Source organism: Natator depressus, chromosome 2 (genome assembly GCF_965152275.1).
Source record: "Natator depressus isolate rNatDep1 chromosome 2, rNatDep2.hap1, whole genome shotgun sequence".
NCBI classification, from domain to species: Eukaryota; Metazoa; Chordata; order Testudines; family Cheloniidae; genus Natator; species Natator depressus.
Window position 1 is genome coordinate 34,778,237 of NC_134235.1, and position 24,606 is coordinate 34,802,842.

Sequence of the window (24,606 nt, forward strand, 5' to 3'; positions counted from 1 at the left end):
CTTGATCAGCAGACACATTTCAAATTTGCAGACACTTTTTAGAATTTAAGCTACAAGTATATGGCTAAGATTTTCCAAAAGTTACTAGTGACTTAGGGTGATTTTCAAAAATAGGACACTGCAGATAGGCACCCAAATCTATAGTTAGGGCATCAAAATAAGTAGCTTGTTGGGGGGGTTTTAGAAATGCTGAGCTTCTAGAAGTTCTTGTTGAGATTAATAGAAGCTGCTGGCTGCTCTGCACTTCTAAAATGACAAGTTATTTATTTAGATGCCTAACTTTAGACTCCTGTTTTTGAAAACCTTAACCTTTGTGTATAGGCTTCATTATCACTTAAGCTTAGAAAATTTGGTGTTTGTGTTCAACTTTCCTGTCTCATTCTCCTTCTGACCCAAAACATTTGCCAAATCTTGTTACTTCTTTTGAACAGCACTTCTAAAATCCCTTATTTTAGCCTTCCAAATAAGTCATTCTTGATATACCTTGGTTATCTTGCACCTCAACAACTTCAGCTTCCCTGCATTTCATTGTGCAGCTCCTCCTTCACCCTCCCCTATTGCTCTTCTAACCGAATTACATCCCTTTTCATGTCCATTCACTCATACGGGTCCTTGAATTTTGCAAAACCACATCTCATCTACATTACTGTTCTAATTTCCTCCTCCCCCCCCCCAACAGTCATGTTAGTTGCCCCATTTATAGTATATTCCACACCTTACAGGATCTAGGCATCTTCCATACCAATCTTATACTCAGAATAGTCTCCCACTACTCATATTCCCAACCTCTCCATTTAAATCCCTCTAAAATTTGCACTTAGTGGAGCCTTTAATTGTTCTCCCAAATATTCCAACAGCATTCCAAGATATCTACAGCCTGTGTATTGCCTGGACCATATTTGATTTTAATTTAGGTTCTTGTCCCAAATTCATCACTGTAGTATCTGAGCACCTAGATTTAGATCTCTCTTGTTAGAGGGCTTTCCCTTCACCCTCTCTCCTGGTTCTTGTCACGCAGAGACAGAGCAAAAGACCGGAAGTCCGAAGTGCAGACAATGCGATGTTTATTGGGGTTTAGTTCCAAGCAAACATATTCCGAAGCCCTTCATACCAGTCAGGCTTACCTTTATACAGTGATAGTTTCCCCCTTCCCCTCCCCCAAATATAGTTCTATATGCCAATAGAACCCTTTCTTCTTCTAACCCCTAGCTCCACACTCCAATGGAGCTCCCTCTTCCCAGTGTTCTGTTTTCAGCTCTGGTGCCGCAGAGCATTTACCCTTTGTCTCCCTTCCCAGCTCTGATGCTGCAAATCCTTGCCTCTGTCCCTGTTCCTCATTCCCCTATTCCCAGTCCCCCATTCTCCCATTACTATTCCCAATTCCTTCTTTTTACCCGGCACAGATATACCTGGAATGCATGCCCCTAGTCACATCTCTTATAACTTATCGTCATGTTCCGTTCTGGAGGGTTTTGAGTAGGGGTCTTCATCCCACCCCTTTTGTACCCCCCCATCCTCTCTTGCCCCTACCAAATGGTTGCCTGACCTTGCTTTGAGATAAGGAGTTGATGGCGTCATCAAGTGTGTGTGCTCATGTATTACATTCCCACCATGCCCAATAACACTTTTAACTGCTCTATCCCTTATCTCTTCCCATTGTACGAAAAGCCCCATCTGGTTGTGGGAAATGCAACACAGTGTCTTTGTTCGTTGTTCTTCATACATATTAGTATAATATATAAAAGTATAAAAAAGTCAAACCCAAAATTCTATCTCAGGCTGACAAACAAGCCTATATGCTAACATCTCTCATTTAGGTTGTGTGCTCCTTTGGGCAGGAGCTGTATCTTCCTCCTTTTCTGGCACACTGTCAGCTCTCAGTGACTAATTTATGTGTCATTTTTTTCAGGCTTCAGTTTTGGAAAACCTGAGACTAGCAGTGCGATCTCAGCTTGGATTTACCTCAATCAGACTTCCGATTGCTGGCAGGTCAAGTAACATTTGGAATCGAATTTTTAATTTTGCAAGGTCCCGTCATTCTGGATCACTGGCAGTAGTCTCAGCAGATGGAGATGATGTTGTTGCCAGTCAGAGTACTAGCAGAGAAGCTGAAAGAAGTAATACTCACAGAAGTCTATTTTCAGTTGAATCTGATGACACAGACACAGAAAATGAAAGAAGAGACACAGCAGGAGCAGTTGGTGGTGTTGCTGCCACTTTGCCTCAAAAAATTCCACCTGCAACAGCAATAGAAGCAACAGTAGGAGCATGTGGAAGTTCCTCAGCTCAGAATACCAGTGGTGGTAATACAGATAATGGAAGAGAAATGACAAGTGTAGAACCCCCAAGTGCAAGTCCAGCACGCCACCAGCTCACTAGTGCACTAAGTCGTATGACTCAAGGATTACGTTGGGTACGCTTTACTTTAGGGAGATCAAGCTCAGTAAATCAGAACCAAAGTCCTTTGAGACAGCTTGATAATGGTGTAAGTGGAAGAGATGAAGATGACGATGTTGAAATGTTAATTCCAGTTTCTGATGTAGCATCAGACTTTGATATGAATGACTGTTCAAGACCCCTGCTTGATCTCTCCTCAGATCAAGGACAAGGGCTTAGGCAGCCTTACAGTGCAATGCATCATGGAGTAAGGTCATGTAAACGAGATGGCCCATGTGAGCGCTGTGGTATTGTACACACTGCCCAGATACCCGACACTTGCTTAGAAGCAGCACTGAAAAATGAAACTAGTGACGATGAGGCATTGTTACTTTGTTAGGTACGGATTGAATAGGGGAGATTGAATACAAGTTGGAGCAATATCAGTCATTGTTTTGTACTTCATAGTTAAGAAAACTAGATTCTAGTTTTAAAAAGTCCAAGGTAAAATCATGTGATTAACATGTTTTTGCCTGTGTGGTTAAATAAACATTTCTTATACTGGGTAATTCTGGACTACTAAAGTGAACGTTTTAATGACTCGGAATAAATGTATCCAGTATAAATGAGTTACTCTTTAAGTAACCAGGGTTCATCCAGTTAGTTTCAAATTAGTTTATCCTGGTACTGTAGTTCATAATAGAAACATGGCTACTCAAGACTTATTGACTGCCTGTTTGTTTACCCCATATTAACAGGTTAATTTGTACAGAATTTTTCCTTTGGAAATTGAATCCATTGTATTATTGCCAACATACTTGTAACTTAATATACTAAATGCTGGTAAGGATTGTTAATGTAAAAATGTGTATTTTTCCTTTTGAGGTTTATATAACATTTTGTCTAAATATTCTTGAATTACATCATGTGAACTTTTTCAAAGGGAGAGACTTTCGCCATAACACTTTTTTCTTTCAAAAGTTCAAAATGCAGAGATGTATCAAATTTAGGTATAATTAGATAAACTAATGGCAAAAACCCTTTTATAGTCTTTATAACATTGGAATCTGACATTTAATAAATTGCAATCCAATATGGTACAACTAAGTAGGATATAAAATCCCAGGTCATTCGTTATCTCAGTTTGAGGACAAAAAATCAAATAACTGAAGATGTTACAATATGCATTCTTAAAAATATCTGATATAGGTACATTACTAAACAGGATACATTCCAACTGGTAATAGATCTTTCCCTAGTAATATAGATATAAAGCTTATTTGGATTCAAGGGATTTGCACTAAAATCATATTGAGGTCTCTAATGAGCTTAGTGCACAAGCACTATCACTTTAAGTACTATTCTCTAATATTGCAATTGCTATATATTTCCATGGCTCTTTTCTTGGGGAGTTGCATTTTGTTACAATTGAATTTCCTTGACTAAATCCCTATTTATTCATTGTATTTAAAAAAATTGATTTACTTGGTTTCAGACTGGTTGTTCAAAAAAAAAAGAAAGAAAACCCTTCAGTATATCCATGTAAATTTTTTTTTTTTTTGGTAAAATTACAAGTTGGAGCAAAACAGATCAGTGAAAAAAATTGTTTATAATTTCCAATTTTGTGATAAGCAGGTAAATGTGTGGCAACTAGCGTGATAGCAGGAATCTACATCTTTTAAAAACAAAAACAAAAAAAAATTGTCAACTACTGTCTTATTTATTCTTTGCCAGTCTGTTTTGAGTAGGCTTAGTGATTCAGTATGAAAAATGTATTTGTGTGTGACTGTATGCTATTTATTAAATTTTAAATACTTTGCTGAATGTCATTTTAAAGCATGTTTAAAGTCTTGTGCATTTCTGTCATGTTATGCTGTCAGGCAGAACTGACTAAAATGTTTTAATATGTATCAAAATTAAAATGAATTTTTGTTATGTTTTGAGGTACTTTTTAAAGATAAACCCAAAGATCTACTTGTTTTTTGTTTTTTTGTTTATTTTTTTTTAAACCCTCATCTATGGAGTACAAACACATCTAAAAGAAAAAATTGAATAGTAGATATCTCGCTTGCTCGCTCTCTTCATTCACAGTCAGCAATCTGAGAAAATGAAGCAAAATTTTACAACCTGTAGGTTTATTCTCAAGAGGTAACAGGTATATATCCAGCTCAAGGTATGATCCTGCACACTGAGCTTTGAGGAACCTATGTGCAGTACAGGTGTTGAGGACTCTTTGAAATTAGTCATTCTTCAGTTCCCAAATGCAAGCATTAAATTCAGTTGTGCCAGAGGTGTTAAGGTACAAATCATTAGCTCCAGTTTTTTCAGCCCTTATCCTCATTGACTAATACCATATTCTGTTTATTTTAGCGGGACTACTTGCGGAGCAAGTTACTATGCAGCATGAATAAGGTGCAGCAAAAACTGGCCCTAAAATACATATGAACCAAGTAAACTCTTCACTCCATGTTCTGATATAAATTGGTATTTTAATATTTTTTTTAAAAAAAACCTAACTGAATCAATGACATTGGAAAGTGATTCTGAAACTGTTTGAATAACTGCTTCCTATCAAGCATTAGTACAAGGCCTCATGAAACGTCAGACATATACATACAAACAACAAGTGAACAGTATTGATTCTATTAAAGTCTATAGGTTTGCATATAGAGATTTGTTAGGGGAGAAGTGAAGTACAATGATCAGTTTTTCTAAAGGAGAACAATTAGACAGAAAACATGGGAGTAGGATATGATTGGGAATTGGGACATTAGCCACTGAAAATATAGATTTTATTTACAGTCTGTTACAATGCTTTTAATGCAACATAATTTAAGGGTAGCTATCAAGCTCATTGTTACTGGGAATACAAATGGTATCATTAGCACTCTGAGCAGACAACTGTACCTCTACACGTTTGTTTCCGTCTGAACTGCTGGAAATATATCATGAAGTGTTTTTTTTATTTGTCTTTTCGCAAATGTTGAGACATCTGAAGGAAATGTTAAAGATACATAGTTGCTGTCAAATAAACCTTTTACTTATAATTTTCTTTTATTTATAATTTAATTTTCTTTAAATATGACATCACGTTCATCTACCAGCTCTGAAGACTGCACAATTTTTATAAGAGGTTTCTATTTTCTGTGCATGACAAAGTTTCTAAATGTAGAATGAGTTCACATGTAAATGTAATTTATTCCTTTCACATACCACATTTTGTCTTTCATCATCTATCATGCAGTCCTAAATATAAGGTTGGTTGCTTGAGTCTCTCTGTAGCACAACTATTTCACTTATCTAGTTTCCACTTACAAGTCCAACATGTGCATGAATACAAGTGAATTTTTTTGACCCATCCCTGCTCCAAAATTAATTCCAGTAGAGCACCCTGAAAATAAAACAACTTCCTTAGAGTTGTAATTATTGTTGTGTTTTATTTACTACCGTGCTAACAAAATCAGAACTCCCAGGCAAAGTTTATGCTTGTTCAAACTGGTAATCTTAGTGCTTATTCTGGGAAATTCATATTAATTATTCAAATCAATGACTGTTAAATCATCATTGCAACTGGGACTTAATCCACAGGTTCTTTGAGTGATTGCACAAGTCCATTTCATTTCACTTCACTTCAGGTGTGTGCACACCCACTGCACCAGTGTGAGATATTTTTCCCTTAGTGCTACCCATTAGGGTGGCACATGCCCCCTGTGCTGCCTCGTGCTGCTGTGCAATGGTATAAAGGGTGGAGCCACCCCCCTACCTCCCTCAGTCCCTTTTTACCAACTGTGATTGGTAGTCAGAGCACTTTAGCAATTCCTGCCCCCCTTCAGGAAAATTGTTTTCTTGTATATAGTTGGTACTCATTTTTGTAGTGGTTTCATAGTATAGCTAATAGATCTATGTGTTCCCACTCGTGATGCCCAGCACTGGAGAAATGCCTCAGTCTCTGGGCTTTAAGCAGCTTGCACCAGCTGCAGGAAATCCAGGCTGGTAAGTGACAACCATTCTCATGTTTAAAGTGCCTCAGTGCAGTTACATCCGGGACAGGTGCCAGATCTCCAGGAACTTTAAGCCCTGAACCAAGAAAGATGGAGAGACAAGGCTTCGTCACCACCTCATGGAGGCTGCCCTGCATCCAACTTCAGAGCCTTCCTGTTTGGTGTCAATACCAAACATGTCGACTTGAGTAGGGAGTGCTCCTCCAGACATTACTGAATCCTGGAGCCTCTTCCCCAATGCCAAGAAAGAAACATCGTCAGGGTGTTTTGAAGAGGACTCATCCTCCAAAGATTGAGATCTCCAGCAATGTCTGCCAGTAAGTAGGCAGGGAAGAGTGTGTCCTCAGAGAGGAGGCACTCCCTGGTGCCAATAGTACCTCAGGCAGGGTCATAGACTCCTGCTCCAAGGTTAGTGTCATTGAGGCCAACCATTGCCACAACCCTTGGTACCAACCCTTCTGATGCAACAAAAGCAGCATCAGGGGACCCTCTTTGTGCCAACAATATTGGAGGCTTACATTGTGATGCAAGATTTCTTGTTCCTTTTAGTTCCAGATTTCCTAGCGGTGCAGGAGTCAGCTCATTCGGGGCCATTGGATATGCAGGCTGCAGGCGTGCTGCATCCCCTGGTACCATGGCCTGCTTCAGTCAACCCAGTGTCTTGCCTGCTACTGTCAAGAGGCAGTCATGCTCTTCATGGTGCCTAAGTCTCTGGAGACTCAGTGCCAGACCTCACTACCAAGAGGGTGCTTCTGTGTTCAGGAGACTTGGGCTCTTCCTCAGAGTCAGAAGTAGGCTCCTGTGTCCCTCATTCTTGGATAGTAGGAATCATTCACTTTTATTGAGGACTACATTTATGGTATGAATCAGAGGGTTCACACTGGTCCAGAGACTCAGACTAATGAGCTGGTAGGAGTTGGGGCCCCGTGGCCTACCAATGACATTATTGGAACTGCTGGGGGTTTCCTCCCACCTTAGGTCCTCATTGGTTCCTCCTCCCTTCAGATCCCCATGCAGACATCACCATGGCTCTTGAGAAGAGACTCAAAAAGTTGCTCCCATTACTGATTTCGATAGTGAGCAAGGCCAAACTTGATTGCCAAAGCCTCCTGTGAAAGGAGTTCAAGAGGAGACTCCTCAACTACCTGTGGAAGCCTCCACCTCATCACCATGTGAGGCGTTGATATCTGGGGTGTGCTCTCCTATGCAAGATGACTACAGGACATACCAGGACCTGTTAAAGAGGGTGGCTTCCTCTTTGGACCGTCAAGTGAACTTAGTACAAGATTCCTCCCATAGATAGGTGGACAAACTGGCATAGGCCGTACCTTTCCATGTGGCTCTGCCTGTAAATAAGGCCATACTGAAGCCCACAAATATACTATGGTGGACCCTTCATCTCTGCCACCAATGGAACCAAACGGAGGTACCACATTCCTTCTCATGTCATGAGCAATTTTATACCCTTCCTCCCCTGGCTCGTTGGTTTTGTTGACAGTGAGCAAGAGCGAATGCTTGGGTCAGCCCGCATCAACCCCAAATCAAGAGAAGCAAAAAGTCTTGACCTTTTCAGTAGAAATGTTTAGTCTACTGCTGGTCTGCATTTTCATATCTTGAACAAGCAAGCATTTTGCTGTCAAAATACGATTTCTCCCGTGGAATAATGTCTATAATGTCATGGACAAACTGCCAGAGGAGATGAGGCAGAAGTTTCAGGCTCTTTTGGAGGAAGGTAAGCTGGCTGCTAGAATCTCTCTCCAAGCAGTATTGGATAGGGTGAATTCAGCAGCCAGAGCCATGGGTTTTGCCATTACGATGCATTGATGTTCGTGGTTTCAGTAATTGGGTCTGCTGCTTGAGCTCCAACAGACTGTTAAGGATCTTTTGACAGTCTGTCCCTCTTTTCTCAATAAACTGGCTAGAAGTTTCTAATTCATTAATACTCTGAGGCTACATTGACGTTAAAAAGGATCTGTACTCCTCTCCCTAAAAATATACCATTGCACCCTCAGACATATCAGTGGTATCGCTCCTTTACACCCAGGCAGCCTGATCAGTCTATGAGAAAGGTGAAGGCTCATAGGAGGAGACCTACACCTTCTCAATTTTCATCTATCAGTGTTTCTAGGCAGACCAGAAATGCCAGTTGGTTTTACTGCCATGTCGAGGGCTGTTTTACCAGTATGCACATTTTTTCCAACAGTTCATTCCACTGGTATGCTTGGGGCCATATTTCCACCGATCAGTGGAATCTAATCAGATTGGAACTGGAATGCACCCTTCAGTTTATTTCAGTTCCTTCCTTCTGCCTATCCAGGGACCACTCTCACAAGGCTGTCCTCCTCCTGGAGGTCCAGTCTCTTCTACATTTGGGAGCTATAGAGGAGGATTTCTCCACTGAGAAAAAGGGTTTTATTCACATTACTTCCTGATTCCAAAGGCAAAGGGAGATCTCAGACCCATTCTAGACTTGTGAGATCTGAACAAATACATAAAGAGAAAATTTTGAATGGTATCCATTATCCCCTCCCGGGGATCCAGATTACTGGTATGCTTCTCTCAATTTGAGAAGTGCATATTTCTATGTGGCAATCTATCAGATCCATAGGAGATTCTTCAAGTTGATGGTTAATCAATCCCACTATCAGTTTACAGTCCTGCCATTTGGCCTGTCTGTGACCCCGGAGGTATTACACAATGCATGGCAGTGGTGGCTGCATTCCTAAGGAAAACAGGAATACAAGTCTTTCCATACCTTGACAACTGGTTGGTGAGAGGTTGGTCCAGGTGCCAGGCAAAATTCAGTGTGGCCTAGAAATCAGTCCATCTTCATATAGTTGGGATTGCTGATCAATGGGAAAAGTCAATGTTCTCGCTTGTTCCTATAAATTATTTTCTGAACCGTCCTGGGTTCTATGGTGGCCAGCGCTTTCCTTTCCGTAGACCAGATTCCAGGCTGTTGGCCGTCTCACCTAAATGCCCATCCAACCACATCTGTAAAGAACTGAGAGACTTTGGGGGCACATGGCCTCATGTGCATATGTGGTTCAGCATGCCAGGCTTAGTCTCAGGAAGTTGCAGAGTTCATTAAACTCAGTGTATTTATTCCTAGATTTGCCACCCAGTGGACATATTGATTCCAGGGATCACAGGAATCTTAGCCTCTTTGAACTGGTGGATGGACCAACTAACGTATGTGTGAGAATTCCCTTTGTTCCCCCACAATTCTCATTGTCTCTGGTTACAGACACTTCTGTCCTTGGTTCATTAGCCCACCTGGAGAATCTGCAGACTGGCCAAGATTTAGCTCTCCCAATAAATGCGAAAGAGTTCAGAGCCATTCATCTAGCTTGTTATGCTTTCCTCCCCCATGTCAAGGGAGGGAATTTACTACTTCCGACGGACAACATGGCAGCAACAGACAGGGAGGGGCCAGATCAGGTCTTCTGTGCCAAGAGGTGATGCTGCTTTGGGAATTTTGCAACCCCAACGTGACTCATCTCAGCCTCCCACCTGCTGAGGGTCCAGAATAGTCTGGCAAACTGCTTGAGCAGATTTTTCATCAGTCATTATGAGTAATCTTTCCAGCCAGATATATTGAGACTCATTTTTTAAGCCTGGTGCTGGTGGGGAGTTCCCCATCCATACACAGAACTGTTTACTTGTCACTACAGAAGGTGTCAGCAATTTTGTTCAAGAGCAGGTCACAGTCTAGGGTCTTAGTGGATGCTTTCCTGTTGCCCTGGAGAGACAAACTCATGTATGCTTACCCTCTGGTTCCACTCATTCTCAGATTGGTGTTAAAATTGAAGCAGCATCACGCTTGCATGATCCTCCTAGCACCAGCATGACCTTGTCAGCACTGGCTTTCCACTCTGCTGAGCCTCTCAACTAGATATCTATTCACATTACCACCAGAACCAGTCCTGATTTCAGAGGACCATGGTCACCTTCTTCCTCTCAACCCAGTTGCTCTTCATCTTCCAGCCTGGATGCTCCATGGTTAATATCTCAGGAGGAGGTCTGTTCAGAGGATATGCAAAACATCCTCATGAATAGCAGAAAACCTTCTACTAGATGCACTTATCTGTTGAAATGGAAACAATTCTCTTTACGAACTCAGCAAAAAGGTGTTTAGTCCAGAACATGCTGTATAGGAGCTATTTGTTGTAGCCAAAAGAACATGGTCTTTCTGTTAGTTCCATCAGGGTTCACCTAGCAGCTGTGTCCACTTTTCACCCTCTGATTGATAATCACTCACTTTTCTCCAATCCCTTTCAGGTTCTTGAAAGGTCTGAGCCGATTATATATGGGACTTAAACCTGGCCTTAACAAAGCTAATTGGCTAATATGAACCACTGGCTACTGGCTTCTTGCTTCATCTTTCAATGAAGGTAGCTTTTCTGGTGGCAATTACCTCTGCAAAGATAATAGGAGAATTGAGATCCCTGGTATCTGACACCACCACCACCATCCCCGACCCCTCTCACTGTATGCAGTCATTTACAAGGACAAGATATACTTATGCTCTCGTCCAAAATTTCTCAAAGTAGTTTCTCTTTTCCATATCAATCAGGCAATACACTTACCAGCTTTCTTTCCTAAACCTCATGCTCAGACTGTGTTTATTATATTAACATAAACACCCATATTTTTTTCCTAAACCTTAGCCTTGTGTAAAGAAATATTTATCATTTCTATCCCTTGCAGCATTTCTCCTCCTAAAGTATTTCAGAATGATTTACAGACAATAGGCCAAATCCAGCAGTTGTTGTTCAGATTTTACTGTGGAAAATTCCTGTTGGCTTCTTTGGGAGTTCTTCCTGAGGACAGAATTTCATTACTGGGTTCTGGTGGTGTTTGTTTTCATTAGGTCCCACAGTGTGTTAAAAGGTAAATGATGTCTTATGCTGTGAAGAGCTTACAAACTGCAGCTCTGATTTAGCAAGCTACTTAGGCACTTGCTAAACCTTAAGTATGTGCTTAAGAATATTGTTAAATTTGAGGCTTCCGGGTTTGTTGTGCTAATTAACGGAACAGGTGTAAGGCCCTGATCCTGCAAACACTTAGGGTATATCTACATTGCAGCTTGGGAACAAGTCTTCCAGCTGTGTTGAAAGACTCATGCTAGCTTTTCTGGAGGTAGTGCACAGAAAATAATAGTGAGAAGTGTAAGGTCATGCATTTAGGGATTAATAACAAGAATTTTAGTTATAAGCTAGGGACGCATCAATTAGAAGTAACGGAGGAGGAGAAGGACCTTGGAGTATTGTTTGATCATAGGATGACTATGAGCCGCCATTGTGATATGGCCGTGAAAAAAGCTAATGCGGTCTTGGAGTGCATCAGGAGAGGTATTTCCAGTAGGGATAAGGAGGTTTTAGTACTGTTATACAAGGCACTGGTGAGACCTCACCTGGAATACTGTGTGCAGTTCTGGTCTCCCATGTTTAAGAAGGATGAATTCAAACTGGAACAGGTACAGAGAAGGGCTACTAGGGTGATCTGAGGAATGGAAAACTTGTCTTATGAAAGGAGACTCAAAGAGCTTGGCTTGTTTAGCCTAACCAAAAGAAGGTTGAGGGGAGATATGATTGCTCTCTCTAAATATATCAGAGGGATAAATACCGGAGAGGGAGAGGAATTATTTAAGCTCAGTACCAATGTGGACACAAGAACAAATGGATATAAACTGGCCACCAGGAAGTTTAGACTTGAAATTAGACGAAGGTTTCTAACCATCAGAGGAGTGAAGTTTTGGAATAGTCTTCCGAGAGAAGCAGTAGGGGCAAAAGATCTATGTGGCTCTAAGATTAAGCTCAATAAGTTTATGGAGGAGATGGTATGATGGGATAACATGGTTTTGGTAGTTAAATATTCATGGTAAATAGGCCCAATGGCCTGTGATGGGGTATTAGATGGGATGGGATCTGAGTTACCCAGGAAAGAATTTTCTGTAGTATCTGGCTGGTGAATCTTGCCCATATGCTCAGGGTTTAGCTGATCGCCATATTTGGGGTCGGGAAGGAATTTTCCTCCAGGGCAGATTGGAAGAGGCCCTGGAGGTTTTTCGCCTTCCTCTATAGCATGGAGCACGGGTCACTTGCTGGAGGATTCTCTGCTCCTTGAAGTTTTAAACCACGATTTGAGGACTTCAATAGCTCAGACATAGGTGAGAGGTTTTTTCGCAAGAAGAGACTCCATATGCTGGATGTCAAGAGAGCATTAGCTTTTTACTTGGACTAGACTAAGCCATTTAGGTCATCCTCATAACTGTTTATCGCAGTCGTGGACAGGATAAAGGGTCTTCCAGTGTCACCTTAAAGAATCTTGTCATGGAGTTCCACCTACATGTATTTGTGCTACAACATAGCCAACATGATTCCATCAAGCAGACTCAATAACATCACAAGCAGCATCTACAGCTTTTTTAGCTCAAGTACCTATGGGGGATATTTGTAGATCTGCAACTTGGCCATCAGTACATAATTTTGCATCTCATCATACCATCTTTCAACAGAATAGAGATCATCCTAGATTTGGCCATGTAGTGCTTTGGTCTTTATTCAGGTAGACTCCAATTCTACTTCCTAATTGAACTACTTATGGGTCACCTGAAGTTAAATTGGCATGTGCAATCACTGAAAGAATTAAAAAGTTACTGATCTGTTCTGTAACTGTTATTCTTCTATGTGTGCTGTACATGCCCCTTTATGACCCACTTTCCTTCCCCTTTATATTAGTTCGTTCAGCAGCACAAGGCATCAGAGGACATATGCAATGCCCCAACAGGTACTGCTAAGGGAAAAAAAATCTCTGAAGCTGGTGCACTGGGAATTCTCACACCAGAAATGGAATGAACATGTGCAACACATCTCGAAGAACAACAGTTACAGAATAGGTTACTAATAATTTTTTTCTGCTCAGTCAAAAGTTTCTGATTCAATAATTAAGTAGTGTTAATCCTTTTTCTCTCTCCAATAACCCTATTTTTCCATGACCAGTCTCACTCTCCTCCTTTCCTGGTCTGACCTCTAGTTTTTTCTAGTATGTCCTTTCTGGATCTCAGCATTACCCATTTGCACATTCTGTACAGTAATCTTGTAACTTTACTGGTACAGGGTTATTCCTAAGTCACCTACTTTTGTCTCTAGTGCTTAGGCCTCGTATGGGTAAGCTGAAATATTACAGCCCTCAGCCTGTATACCTTGCTTTATACCCTTACTTTGCTTATATAGCTAACACATTTAATATAATCAATATGTGATTAATCACAACAATAAATCCTCTATTAAATGATTAAGTGAAATAATTGTCTACAAGTCTCCCCCCCCACCCCCCTTGATAGGGTGAATATTATGGAAAAATAACCCCATCTCTCTCACATGTTAATACACAGCACACACTATAATTCAGTACAAACATAACTTAAAAAACTTACATGTTACACATAAGTATCCTTTGCTTATTAGGGGCTGGCTGTTTCTTTGTACCGAAGCTTGGGTGGTTGACATACTGTTTCTATGGGCTGTTAATGACATACAAAGCATATGGAGGTTCTGGTACTTGATGCAAGTTTATGCTATGCATTTCTTCATAAATGCTCCTCTCTACAGCGGCTATGGATGCTGCCAGTGAACTAACTGTGGCTAGAAGGGGAATGGAAATAGGGTGTACTGAACACAGCTGGTTCCTAGGCATTTCTTGACTTAATGTCCTAATCTTTCCTCTCATGTAACATAAGGCACAAATAACTCCCCTAGTGAGGATACTGTGGACAACAATCCACTCCTTCCAACCAATTTCCATCCCTACAAGGGTGGTCAATACTTCATCTGTTCCATCAAATAACTTATTCAGTGTTTATTCTGTTTGATCCATGGTATTACTAATTTCAATTAAATATGAATTTTTCCTTTCTGTTTAAACTAAATCTAATGGTGGTGTATCTGCAAGAAGGATTGGGGTACTTTTCTGTGTAGATCTTGAGAATCTGAATTAGTAATAAGTCTTTGTTTTCAAATCCAGGTATAGGAGAGATTGTCATATGCCCAATAATCATATGTAGTTTGGGCTTAAAACAAAAGTTTGGAGTCGTGACCACACACCTAATTTGAGTATAATAAAAATCTTTGTGATTAGTTCTTACACGATATTGTGCCTCTCCATTGTAGGTCACCAGCTCTCTGGGAGATTTCAATTTGGTTAGTTGCACTGGACATAATACCGATGTCGTGTTGACTTTCACTAGGTTCCGTGGTTACCCTTCGACCTGGCCACATAGTAGGGTTGTTTCTTCAAACACAGTACACCTACAGATCCACTGATACCCTCTCTGAGAACAGGCAATTTGTGTGACTTTCCATGTTTGGGTGTCTTGATACACCACCAGAAGAGGTACTTTCAGTCATTCCTTATAAATGTCTTCTAGGTGACCTATGGAGTGGACAGCAGCAGTTTGGTCAAATACGTGCTTATCTGGGTCAAACATGGGTAATAACAGTGCAAATGAAACATATAAGGATTTTGAGATGCCACATGTTTTACGTAAATAACATCATGATTAGGAGGTAGTGTCACAGATCCTAGGTTTCTAATTTCACCAAACACTTTTGACACTTAGTCTGACATTTGGATCTATCTCCTGCATGTCTTTAAATTCAGTTTGGACAGTATAAATTTAAAATGTCTATCCTTAATCAACTGTGGAACCTTTCCTAATTCTAAGAATTGTGTTGCTAGTAGCATTTACCACAAATTCATCATTTGCCAAACAATTTCCTTTCCGGTATATTGATTTCTTCCCTGATCAGTATTGTCCTATTAACTTCACTGATTTGGGCACATATGGAGCATGAATGTAGAAGACATAATGAAGATAGCATGGCAGGAGAAGGTGGTTGGAAAGAGAGACCCTGAGTAAAGCAGAGGAAGCAATGGATTGCTGGCATCAAAAAAGATGGTAAGTGAGTGGACCTTAGTGTTGATTTTGGGCAGATTAAGATGGCAGATGCTTGACCAAACTCCAGATGATGGAACAGGAGGAAGGAGTAGTGAGGATAGTGCCACCTAGGAGTCCCTGTTATGGACCAGGATCCTATTGTGTCTAGGTACTGTAAAAACACAGGGAAAAAAGACTGTTCCTGCCCCTGAAGAGCTTACAGTCTAAATACAAACCAAGAGGTAACAGGTGGATGCAGACAGATGGAGTACAAGGAAACAGACTGTACTGGTAAGCATTTGAGGCAGAGGTCTCAGCCCAACCATTGTCAAGTATTTTATTTTTTTTTTTGTAGGCCTCACAGCAAAGTAAAGTTTTGGAGGAGGAATTTGTTTTGTGGATGTTGTCAAGAACTTCTTGCAAGTGTGAGGAGCTGCATGGGAGAAAGCACAAAGATGCTTGCTTGAGAATTGAACAAATGGGCTATGGAGTCCGACAGGCTGATCGGAGGCAGGGGTCAACTTTTCAATACTGTGACTGAGAGAATAGATAGAATGGGGATAGGGCCTTGAAAGTGAACATGAGTAGCTTACGTTTGAAATGATAGAAAGGAGGGAGTCAGTGAAGGGATGCAAAGAGAGGGGGTGATGTGGTCAAAGTGATGGGCTAGGAAAAATATCTTTGCAGCAGCATTCTGAATGGCTATCAGTGGAACAAGTTTACATTTGTCAAGGCCAGCGAGAAAGATGTTGCAGTAGCCAACATGTGAGATTATGAGAACCTGGACAAGAATTCTAGCTGTGTTGATGGATAGGAAAGGTTGTCTTAGAGCTGTTGTGCAAAAAAAAGTCTGCAATATTTAGACATAGCCTGGCTGTGAAGACCTAGAGAAGTCTGAATTGAAGATAACACCCAGATTACAGGCCTGAGTGGCAGTGATCAAGAAAGCAGGTAATGGGAAAGGCTTGTGGGGAAGAATAAGAGCTCTGTTTTTAGCCAGGTTGAGCCTGAGTTGATGGCTAGATGTCCACAAGATGTCAAACAGGCTGAGATTTTAGTTTGCACAGAAAGAGACAGGTCTGGAGAAAAGGCCCCCCCCCCAGTAGGCTGGATGGGGGTGGGAATGAGGCAGATCCTCCAAACTACACGTTGAATGAGTGATTAAAGTGGTAGAAGAAGAGAGGACAGAGTCACAGAAACCAAAGGAGGACAAGGTTTCAAGAAGCACAGTCAACTGTATCAAAGACAGCAGACAAGTCAAAGGCTGAGGATTCTGGAATTTGAATAAGAAATAATTGGAGACTTTAAGAGTGGTTTCTGTTGAGCGCAAAGGGCAGAAGCTGAATTAGAAAGTGTCCTGGGTGGAACTGGAGGAGAGGAATAGCAATTGTAAATAGCAAAAGTGATCTAAAAGATTAAAGGGAGAAGGATAAGTGGGGTCAAGGATGGGGCGAGACTAAAACATGTTTGTATTATGAGGAGAAAGAGCTTAAGGAGCACAAAAGGTTGAGAAGAGTTAGGGGATGAGGTGGGCACAAGGGAGAAGGTATGGGGGAGGGGTCACTGAGGCAGATGGAGGCATAAGAGGAGGAGGAGCAGACAAACCTCTGTATCTGAGACCAGGTAGAAGTAGGAGAGAGTCATAGGAAGAGAAGGGACAGTGAGAAGGAAGATCATGTTGTATTTTGTCAATGTTAGGTTTCAGAGTAACAGCCGTGTTAGTCTGTATTCGTAAAAAGAAAAAAGAAAAGGAGTACTTGTGGCACCTTAGAGACTAACCAGTTTATTTGAGCATGAGCTTTCGTGAGCTACAGCTCACTTCATCGGATGCATAGCATATCGTGGAAACTGCAGAAGATGCATCCGATGAAGTGAGCTGTAGCTCACGAAAGCTCATGCTCAAATAAACTGGTTAGTCTCTAAGGTGCCACAAGTACTCCTTTTCTTTTTTTTTTTTTGTCAATGTTGTCTTGGAAGAAATCTGCAAGATCCTGTGCCAAGACAGAAATAGAGGTAGGAGGAGGGGTAAGAACTATATCTCTAATTTGGCATCCAGATGAAGACTGTATTTCAGTCAAAAACCACTGTATTTTGAATGAACTGATGTTTGCGAAGCTGTGATTTAGAGAAGCTGTAAAGAAGGAAATGACTAAAATTTAGATGAGAAGATGAATACACAAATAGGATTCTGTAAACAAGTTGTCCTTCTGAGATGGACAGTGTTCAGGCAATAGTAGGCATTTATTCTGAAAGCCAAAACAATTCCAGATGCTGGGATTCCTCAGTGTGTGGGTAAATATGAGCTGAGTATAGGAGGGCAGGAGGAGGTGTGGAAGGAGTCTCATTTGGGGGCTCTTATTGGCAATTAATAATGTCTGTTTAGGCAACATTTAGAAGAATAATAGTTTGCTATTGAGATTAAGATCCAAACACTAAGGATAAGTCTCTCCAGGGAAAGGATATAAATGTGGATGTTGTCTGTGGAGAGTCAGAACTTTAGATTCAGTTCAGGAATGCCCTACTTTGACCTATGCTGTTATAGCTCCCCTGCAGGGCAGCTCACAGGGAGAATCCCAAAAGTGCTGGGGTGACTGCCCAAGCCACTGAATGAAACAGGCATGTTCCTGGGGATGTGCTGTGCCCAACAGCAACAGAGGCACAAACGTAATCCTCAGCTGCTGGTTCTGGATGTAGAAGGTTTGCAGCCAGGATAATAAAGTAAAATTTTAAATGATTGAACGTATCCCTTTCTTTTGGCCTCTTGGGAAGGACCATGGACAGTAGCAGAAGCTGGATGCAAGTCTGGAGACAAGAAAATAAGAATGGCAATACTGGGTCAGACCAAAGCTCCATCTAGCTCAGTATCTTGTCTTCTGACAGTGACCAATGTCAGGTGCCCCAGAGGGAATGAACAGAGCAGGTAATCATCAAGAGATCCATCCCCTGTCGCCCATTTCCACCTTCTGGCAAATAGAGGCTGGGGACACCATCCCTGCCCATCCTGGCTAATAGCCATTGATGGACCTATCCTCCATGAACATATCTAGTTCTATTCAAGGAAATGGATGGGAGTCTAATACTACAGTGGTATAAACAATGGTGGGGAGGAAGAGGCAAATGTGCAATCCTAAGCAAATGGAATATCTTACTTCCTAATAGCATCTTCTCCAACATTGTCCTGTGGCAGGCTAGAGAAGGGATGGTGTCCCTAGCCTCGGTTTTGCCAGAAGCTGGGTATTGGTGGATCACTTGATGATTACCTGTTCTGTTCATTCCCTCTGGGGCACCTGGCATTGCCCACTGTCGGAAGAGAGGAGACTGGGCTAGATGGACCTTTTGGTCTGACCCAGTATGGCCATTCTTCTATTCCTCCTGTCAATAGATGAATTTAGGGGAAAGGTCATGGTTTTGAGATCAAGCCCTCTATAAAGAGAGATGCTGGATGACCTTTGCTTAATTGACTGTTTGGTCCCATATACTCTAGTTTCAAGCAAGACTGAGTTTAGTGACTATGCTTTCATGGTGATAATTTAGTGGATGAACCCCCTCACGTAAACACATCCCATTTCCAGGAATACTCTGTGAAAATGTGTCCACTTTGACTGACTGACTGACTGTGCCCTTCGAGAAACAGCCTGCAGATCTGGTGAGTCTTGCTTTTCCATAACAGCTAGGAGCCCAGAACTTTGCCTCTTGAGTTAAACTGTTTTCTTGGTCTTGATGGGAGGAATTCCTTGCCACTAAAAAGTGGGTGACCAAAAGAGCATAATGTCTTCTCATTGTTTTTCATGCAGTGGATCCTATCAAGCTCTTGGTACCTTTGTTCCTTGCTTGTTGCAGCACTCTTACGCTCAATCTCCCACACTCCAAGCACTAGGAATAGGGTGTAGGATCAGCTGCTCCTCAACCAGCTCACTGCAAACTGAAGCACTCAATCCAATGAAAGGGAGGCAGAGTTTAGTCACTGTACTGAAGAACCAGGTTGTCCTACAGTACATGCAGCAGCCCTGGTTATCTGTCTTTCCCCAAGAGACAGGTGAGTTGGGGATAGCAATGCTAGAGACTAAGGGTCAGAAAACCTAGGATATAATGGAAAAGATTTGGCAAGTTTGCTTATCTTTTCTTCCATGTTATTGTAGCAAACCAATGGAGTGCCTTTTCAGGTTGGAAAGGGGTTGTGGAGGTCAGTTTTTAAATGTTTACTATATCTTGTGTGTGTGTTTATGTATGTATACTGGTTATATAATATAGACTGTGACAAAGTTCCTCCTCTACCTTGGTGGGTCTTGCGCTTATTGGCGGATTTGCTCTCCTTGGAGCTTCACGGCAGCCCTCAGTTTGGCCGTTTACATGAACCCACAGTCCAGGTCAACTCCTCCTGTGTCTGACCAGGAGTTGGGAGGTTTGGGGGAAACCTGCCCCCCCCACTCCGGGTTCCAGCCCAGGGCCCTGTGGCATACAGCTGTCTAGAGTGCCTCCTGGAACAGCTGGGCGACAGCTATAACTCCCTGGGCTACCTCCCCATGGCCTCCTCCCAACACCTTCTTTATCCTCACCATAGGACCTTCCTGCTGGTGTCTGATAATGCTTGTACTCCTCAGTCCTCCAACAGTATGCATTCTCACTCTCAGCTCCTAGTGCCTCTTGCTCCCAGCTCCTTACACTCACACCACAAACTGAAGTGAGCTCGTTTTTAAACCCAGGTGCCCTGATTAGCCTGCCTTAATTGATTCTAGCAGCTTCTTGATTGGCTGCAGGTGCTCTAATCAGCCTGTCTGTCTTAATTGTCTCCAGAAGGTTCCTGATTGTTCTGGAACCTTTCCTGTTACCTTACCCAGGGAAAAGGGACCTACTTAACCTGGGGCTAAAATATCTGCCTTCTATTACTCTCCTGTAGCCATACGGCCCAACACTGTCACAAGACAGACACTAATATCTTGCCTCAACAACAACCAGTACCAGATGTTTGAGAAGGTGTAAAAACGTCCATAATGGGCAATTATAAAAAGACCATAAAATTACACAGTTAATGAGCTGACATCCCTTAAGTTTTTATCCTACTTCATTTAACTAGATATTGTTCATCCAATCTTTAAAAAAAAAATCGTAATAAGGTCTTTGCCAGAAGAACATCCTGTGGTACTAGGTTCCAAAGGAGTATTGTGTAAAAATGTATCACCTTTAAATTTAGAAATATAGGAGTTGTCTTAGTGGATCAGGCAAGTTGTTGCATAATAAAGTCCAATCCCATTGAAATATATGGCCAAATTCCCATTGACTTAAACAGGAGCAGGACTGAGCCTGTAAGGAACAAGAAAAAAAATCCAGTGCAGATAGTCTCTGTGATTCTTCCCCCCACCCCGCAACCAATTGTGGCTTGTTCTCCAAGGAAGCACCCTTGAAATGGCTGCTACTGACTGCTCAGCAAACTTAGTTAAAAATCTGATTTAAAAAAAAAAGTTAAATTCTGTTGCCACTTTATGTTTATCATCTCGCCAAACAAGTGAGAGAGTTTTCTTTTCCTGAGTAGTTTCAGAGATCAAAACGATGAAAGAAGAAATAATATTTTTAAAACTGCAAAAGAATAGTACTAGAACAGAGACTTCACCTTTGGCTGCTGATTCAAATAAAATAGTGCAGCACCTGTTCATGAGAACGAATATTTTTATAGTGCACATGCACTGAAGTAACGAGAAAATGTATTTAAAACTGAATGGTGAAGGCTAAAGAGAATTATATAGATGTCCTACATGGCTGTCATAGATACGTAATTTAGTCAAAAGTTATTTCTCTCTGCAATGTTCTGTCACACTGCCTACGTACATATGTAACCACTTTCTGTGGACCTGGAGAAATACTATGCAAACATATTTTATTTATGTCTGAGGACCAAATTCACAACATATCTAGAAGATACATATAGCCTACAGCAGATGCTCAGAGGAAATGATCTTCTAGTGTATCTATTACTGATGAGACCAGTTCCTTTGGTTTGTGAAAAGTTTTTTCCCTCTTTTATGCTTGTTTTTTATCTTTCCAGTGTCCCAGTTGGATTGTATATCTTTCTGACTCTGCTTCTTGCTTCCCTTATTAGCCACATTAGTTCTGCCACTCCTAGCTTTTTTTTTTTTTTAAACTGGGATAAATTTTGACTGTAGATTTCCTGGGTCAGATTCTGCTCTCATTTATTCCAGTGCAGTTGATAATGACTACACAGTTATGATTAAGGAAGGAAGAGACTAAATTTGCAAGAATAGAAACCAGTACCTGACTTGCTATAACAAAGGTTTTTAATAGGTCTGTCAAGCAATTAAAAAAATTAATCACAATTGCCCGGTTAATTTTTTTAATCGTGATTAATGGCATGATTAATCACTCTGTTAATAATAGAATACCATTTATTTGAAAATGTAGAAACCATCCAAAATATTTAAATATATTGATTTAAATTACAACACAGAATACAAAATGTAGAATGCTCACTTTATATTTTTTATTACAAATATTTGCACTGTAAAAAAAAAAGTATTTCAATTCATCTAATAGAAGTACTGTAGCATAATCTGTTTATTGTGCAAGTCGAACTTACAAATGTAGAATTATGTACAAAAAAATAACTGCACTCAAAAACAAAATAATGTAAAATTTTAGTGCCCACAAGTCCACTCAGTCCCACTTCTTGTTCAGTCAGTCACTCAGACAAACAAGTTTGTTTACATTTGCAGGAGATAATGCGCCCACTTCTTGTTTACAATGTCACCTGAAAGTGAGAACAGACATTCGTATAGCACTGTTGTAGCCGGTGTCGCAATATATTTATGTGCTCAATGTGGTAAAGATTCATATATCCCTTCATGCTTTGCCCACCATTCCAGTGAACTTGCTTCCATGTTGATGGGTTCTGCTCAATAACGATCCAAAGCAGTGCAGACCAACGCATGTTCATTTTCATCAGAGTCAGATCCCACCAACAAAAGGTTGATTTTCTTTTTTGACACAAAATAAAGACTTATACATTTAATGCTGATGATGTGCTTGGTACAAGCCATGCACGGTGACATTGTCTGCCTCGGGTTTGAAATCAAAGGCAGATACAGGTAAGACAGCACACTGGTAGATACAGAAGATAGGTTAACATAGAATGTAACTTTTTATTTTTATTTTGTGTGATATAGAGCCTGATCCCAAACCCAGGACAATTAGTAGGTTCTTTCCACAATGCTTAAGACGCTTGTGTGTTTTTGAATGAGTTGCATGGTAAGAATGAGGGGAAAGTGATGCACTGGGAGGGTTTTCCATGAATAGGGGGCATTATGGAAATAGGCATAAAAATGGAAGTAGACAAAGGCGATTAATGCGGTAGTGGTGAGGCTGGCCATTCACAGGTTGAAACATGTGGTGAAGACTTAATATGACACTTCCCACCTGCCCTTAGCCTTAGACAGCTTTGTCTGTGCCTAGGTGAAGGATCCCATGTTTCCTTGCAGCCCAAGCTTCTTTGCCTTTCTGAATAAATAACAACCCCCTGCTGTTTTTTTCTGCCTGTAGATTTCTTTTCTCATAGATTTCACAGTCTTTTATTTCACCTGTAGCTTGTACGCAAATAGGTGTATAGTACAACAAATGACCAGAGAAGGAGATAGCTATCTGTTACCTCCTGCCTGAAAGGAACATTGCTGAGGCATGTCACCTCCTGGTGGCTTGCTTTGATGGCAAGACGTTAAGAACATATATCTTTTAATATAGATACAAAACTCCTTAATTATTATCCATATAGTGTCACAAAGTTCCTCCTCTGCCTTGGTGGGTCCTGCACTCACTCACCACCCACTGCATGGATTTGCTCACCTCAGAGGTTCACGGCAGCCCTCAGTTTGGCTGCTTCTGCTAGAGGCTCAAACCTACCGTTCACTCAGCTAACCTCATCACTGGCCAGCATGGGGGAAATGGAGAACAATCCCCTCAGTCTCTGTGTCCCACCTAGTGGGTTGGGGACAGGCCAGATCCCTTTCCAAATTAGACCTTCCCTTCTGGTGTTCTTCACAGACCAGGTCAACTCCTCCTGTGTCTGATCAGGAGTTGGGAGGAACTGGGGCCCACCCTCTACACTGGGTTCCAGCCCAGGGCTCTGTGGATAGCAGCTGTCTACACTGTCCTCTGTATCAGCTGTGTGACAGCTACAACTCCCTGGGCTACTTCCCCATGGCCTTCACCCAGCACCTTCTTTATCCTCACTGCAGGATCTTCCTCCTGAAGCCTGATCACACTTGTATTCTTCAGTCCTCCAGTAGCATGCCTTCTCACTCCCTGCTCCTTATGTGCCCCCACTAACTAATGGGAGGTCCTTTTTAAACCAGGTGTCCTGATTAGCCTGCCTGCCATAATTGATTCTAGTAAGTTCTTAATTGGCTCCAGGTGTCTTAATTAGCTTGCCTGTCTTAATTGGTTCTAGTAGGTTCCTGATTGCTCTCGGGCAGCCCCTGCCCTGCTCTGGTCACTCAGGGAACAAAACTATTCATCCAGTGGCCAGTATATTTGCCTTCTACCAGACTCCTGTACCCCACTGGTCTGGGTCTGTCACAATATATACATTGCAATGATTACGATGACCAGTGAGCTACCGGCTCCTGGAAAAACATTGCATGCCACCCTTCAGTGAAATATTATTCAGATATACAATGCAGGAGCTCCCTGTAAAGCCCTCTGCATCCTCTTCCACTTGGCACCATGGGATTCCTACATCACACCTCCCTAGCCCTTATATTGATGCAGTGTGGTTAACCACTGACTAATCCCTGAGTGTCGGCTCAGAACCTTCTTCCCTGGAAAGTATAATATGCCTATCTGAAAGTTAGGCTGTGATGGAGCAAATCAGTGGATTCTGAGAGCATATATCCCTTTCAGAGGAATTGAAATATCTTCCACCTTAGTACAGCCTCAAAGCCACCTTAAATTATGTTCACTAGATTTATTAAATCCTACAAACTAAATTCTTGCAATCTCACACTCACATCTCATAGAATCCTAGAAGGTTAGGGTTGGAAGAGACCTCAGGAGTCATCTAGTCCAACCCCCTGCTCAAAGCAGGACCAGCACCAACTAAATCATCTCTGCCAGGGCTTTGTTAAGCTGGGCCTTAAAAACCTCTAAGGATGGAGATTCCACCACCTCCTTACGTAATGCATTCCTTAGACTACGTTGAATGTTGCATGAATATAAACCCATTCCTTAGACTATGTTGAATGTTATACAGCAACTGAGTCCTTGTTGGTAAGAAATAATCTAGTT

At 41.4% G+C, this 24,606-nt stretch overlaps 1 protein-coding gene across 2 annotated transcripts in view; it reads left to right on the plus strand.

Moving 5' to 3' along the window:
- Window positions 1-5,753, plus strand: part of LRP12 (LDL receptor related protein 12) — a 107,398-nt gene extending 101,645 nt beyond the window's left edge. For both annotated transcript variants that reach the window (XM_074943963.1, XM_074943964.1), the window contains one exon: window positions 1,910-5,753. In XM_074943963.1, the coding sequence (XP_074800064.1) occupies window positions 1,910-2,776 (867 nt within the window). In that variant the 3' untranslated portion in view covers window positions 2,777-5,753. The remainder of the gene's footprint in view (window positions 1-1,909) is intronic.
- The last annotated feature ends 18,853 nt before the right edge of the window (window positions 5,754-24,606 follow it).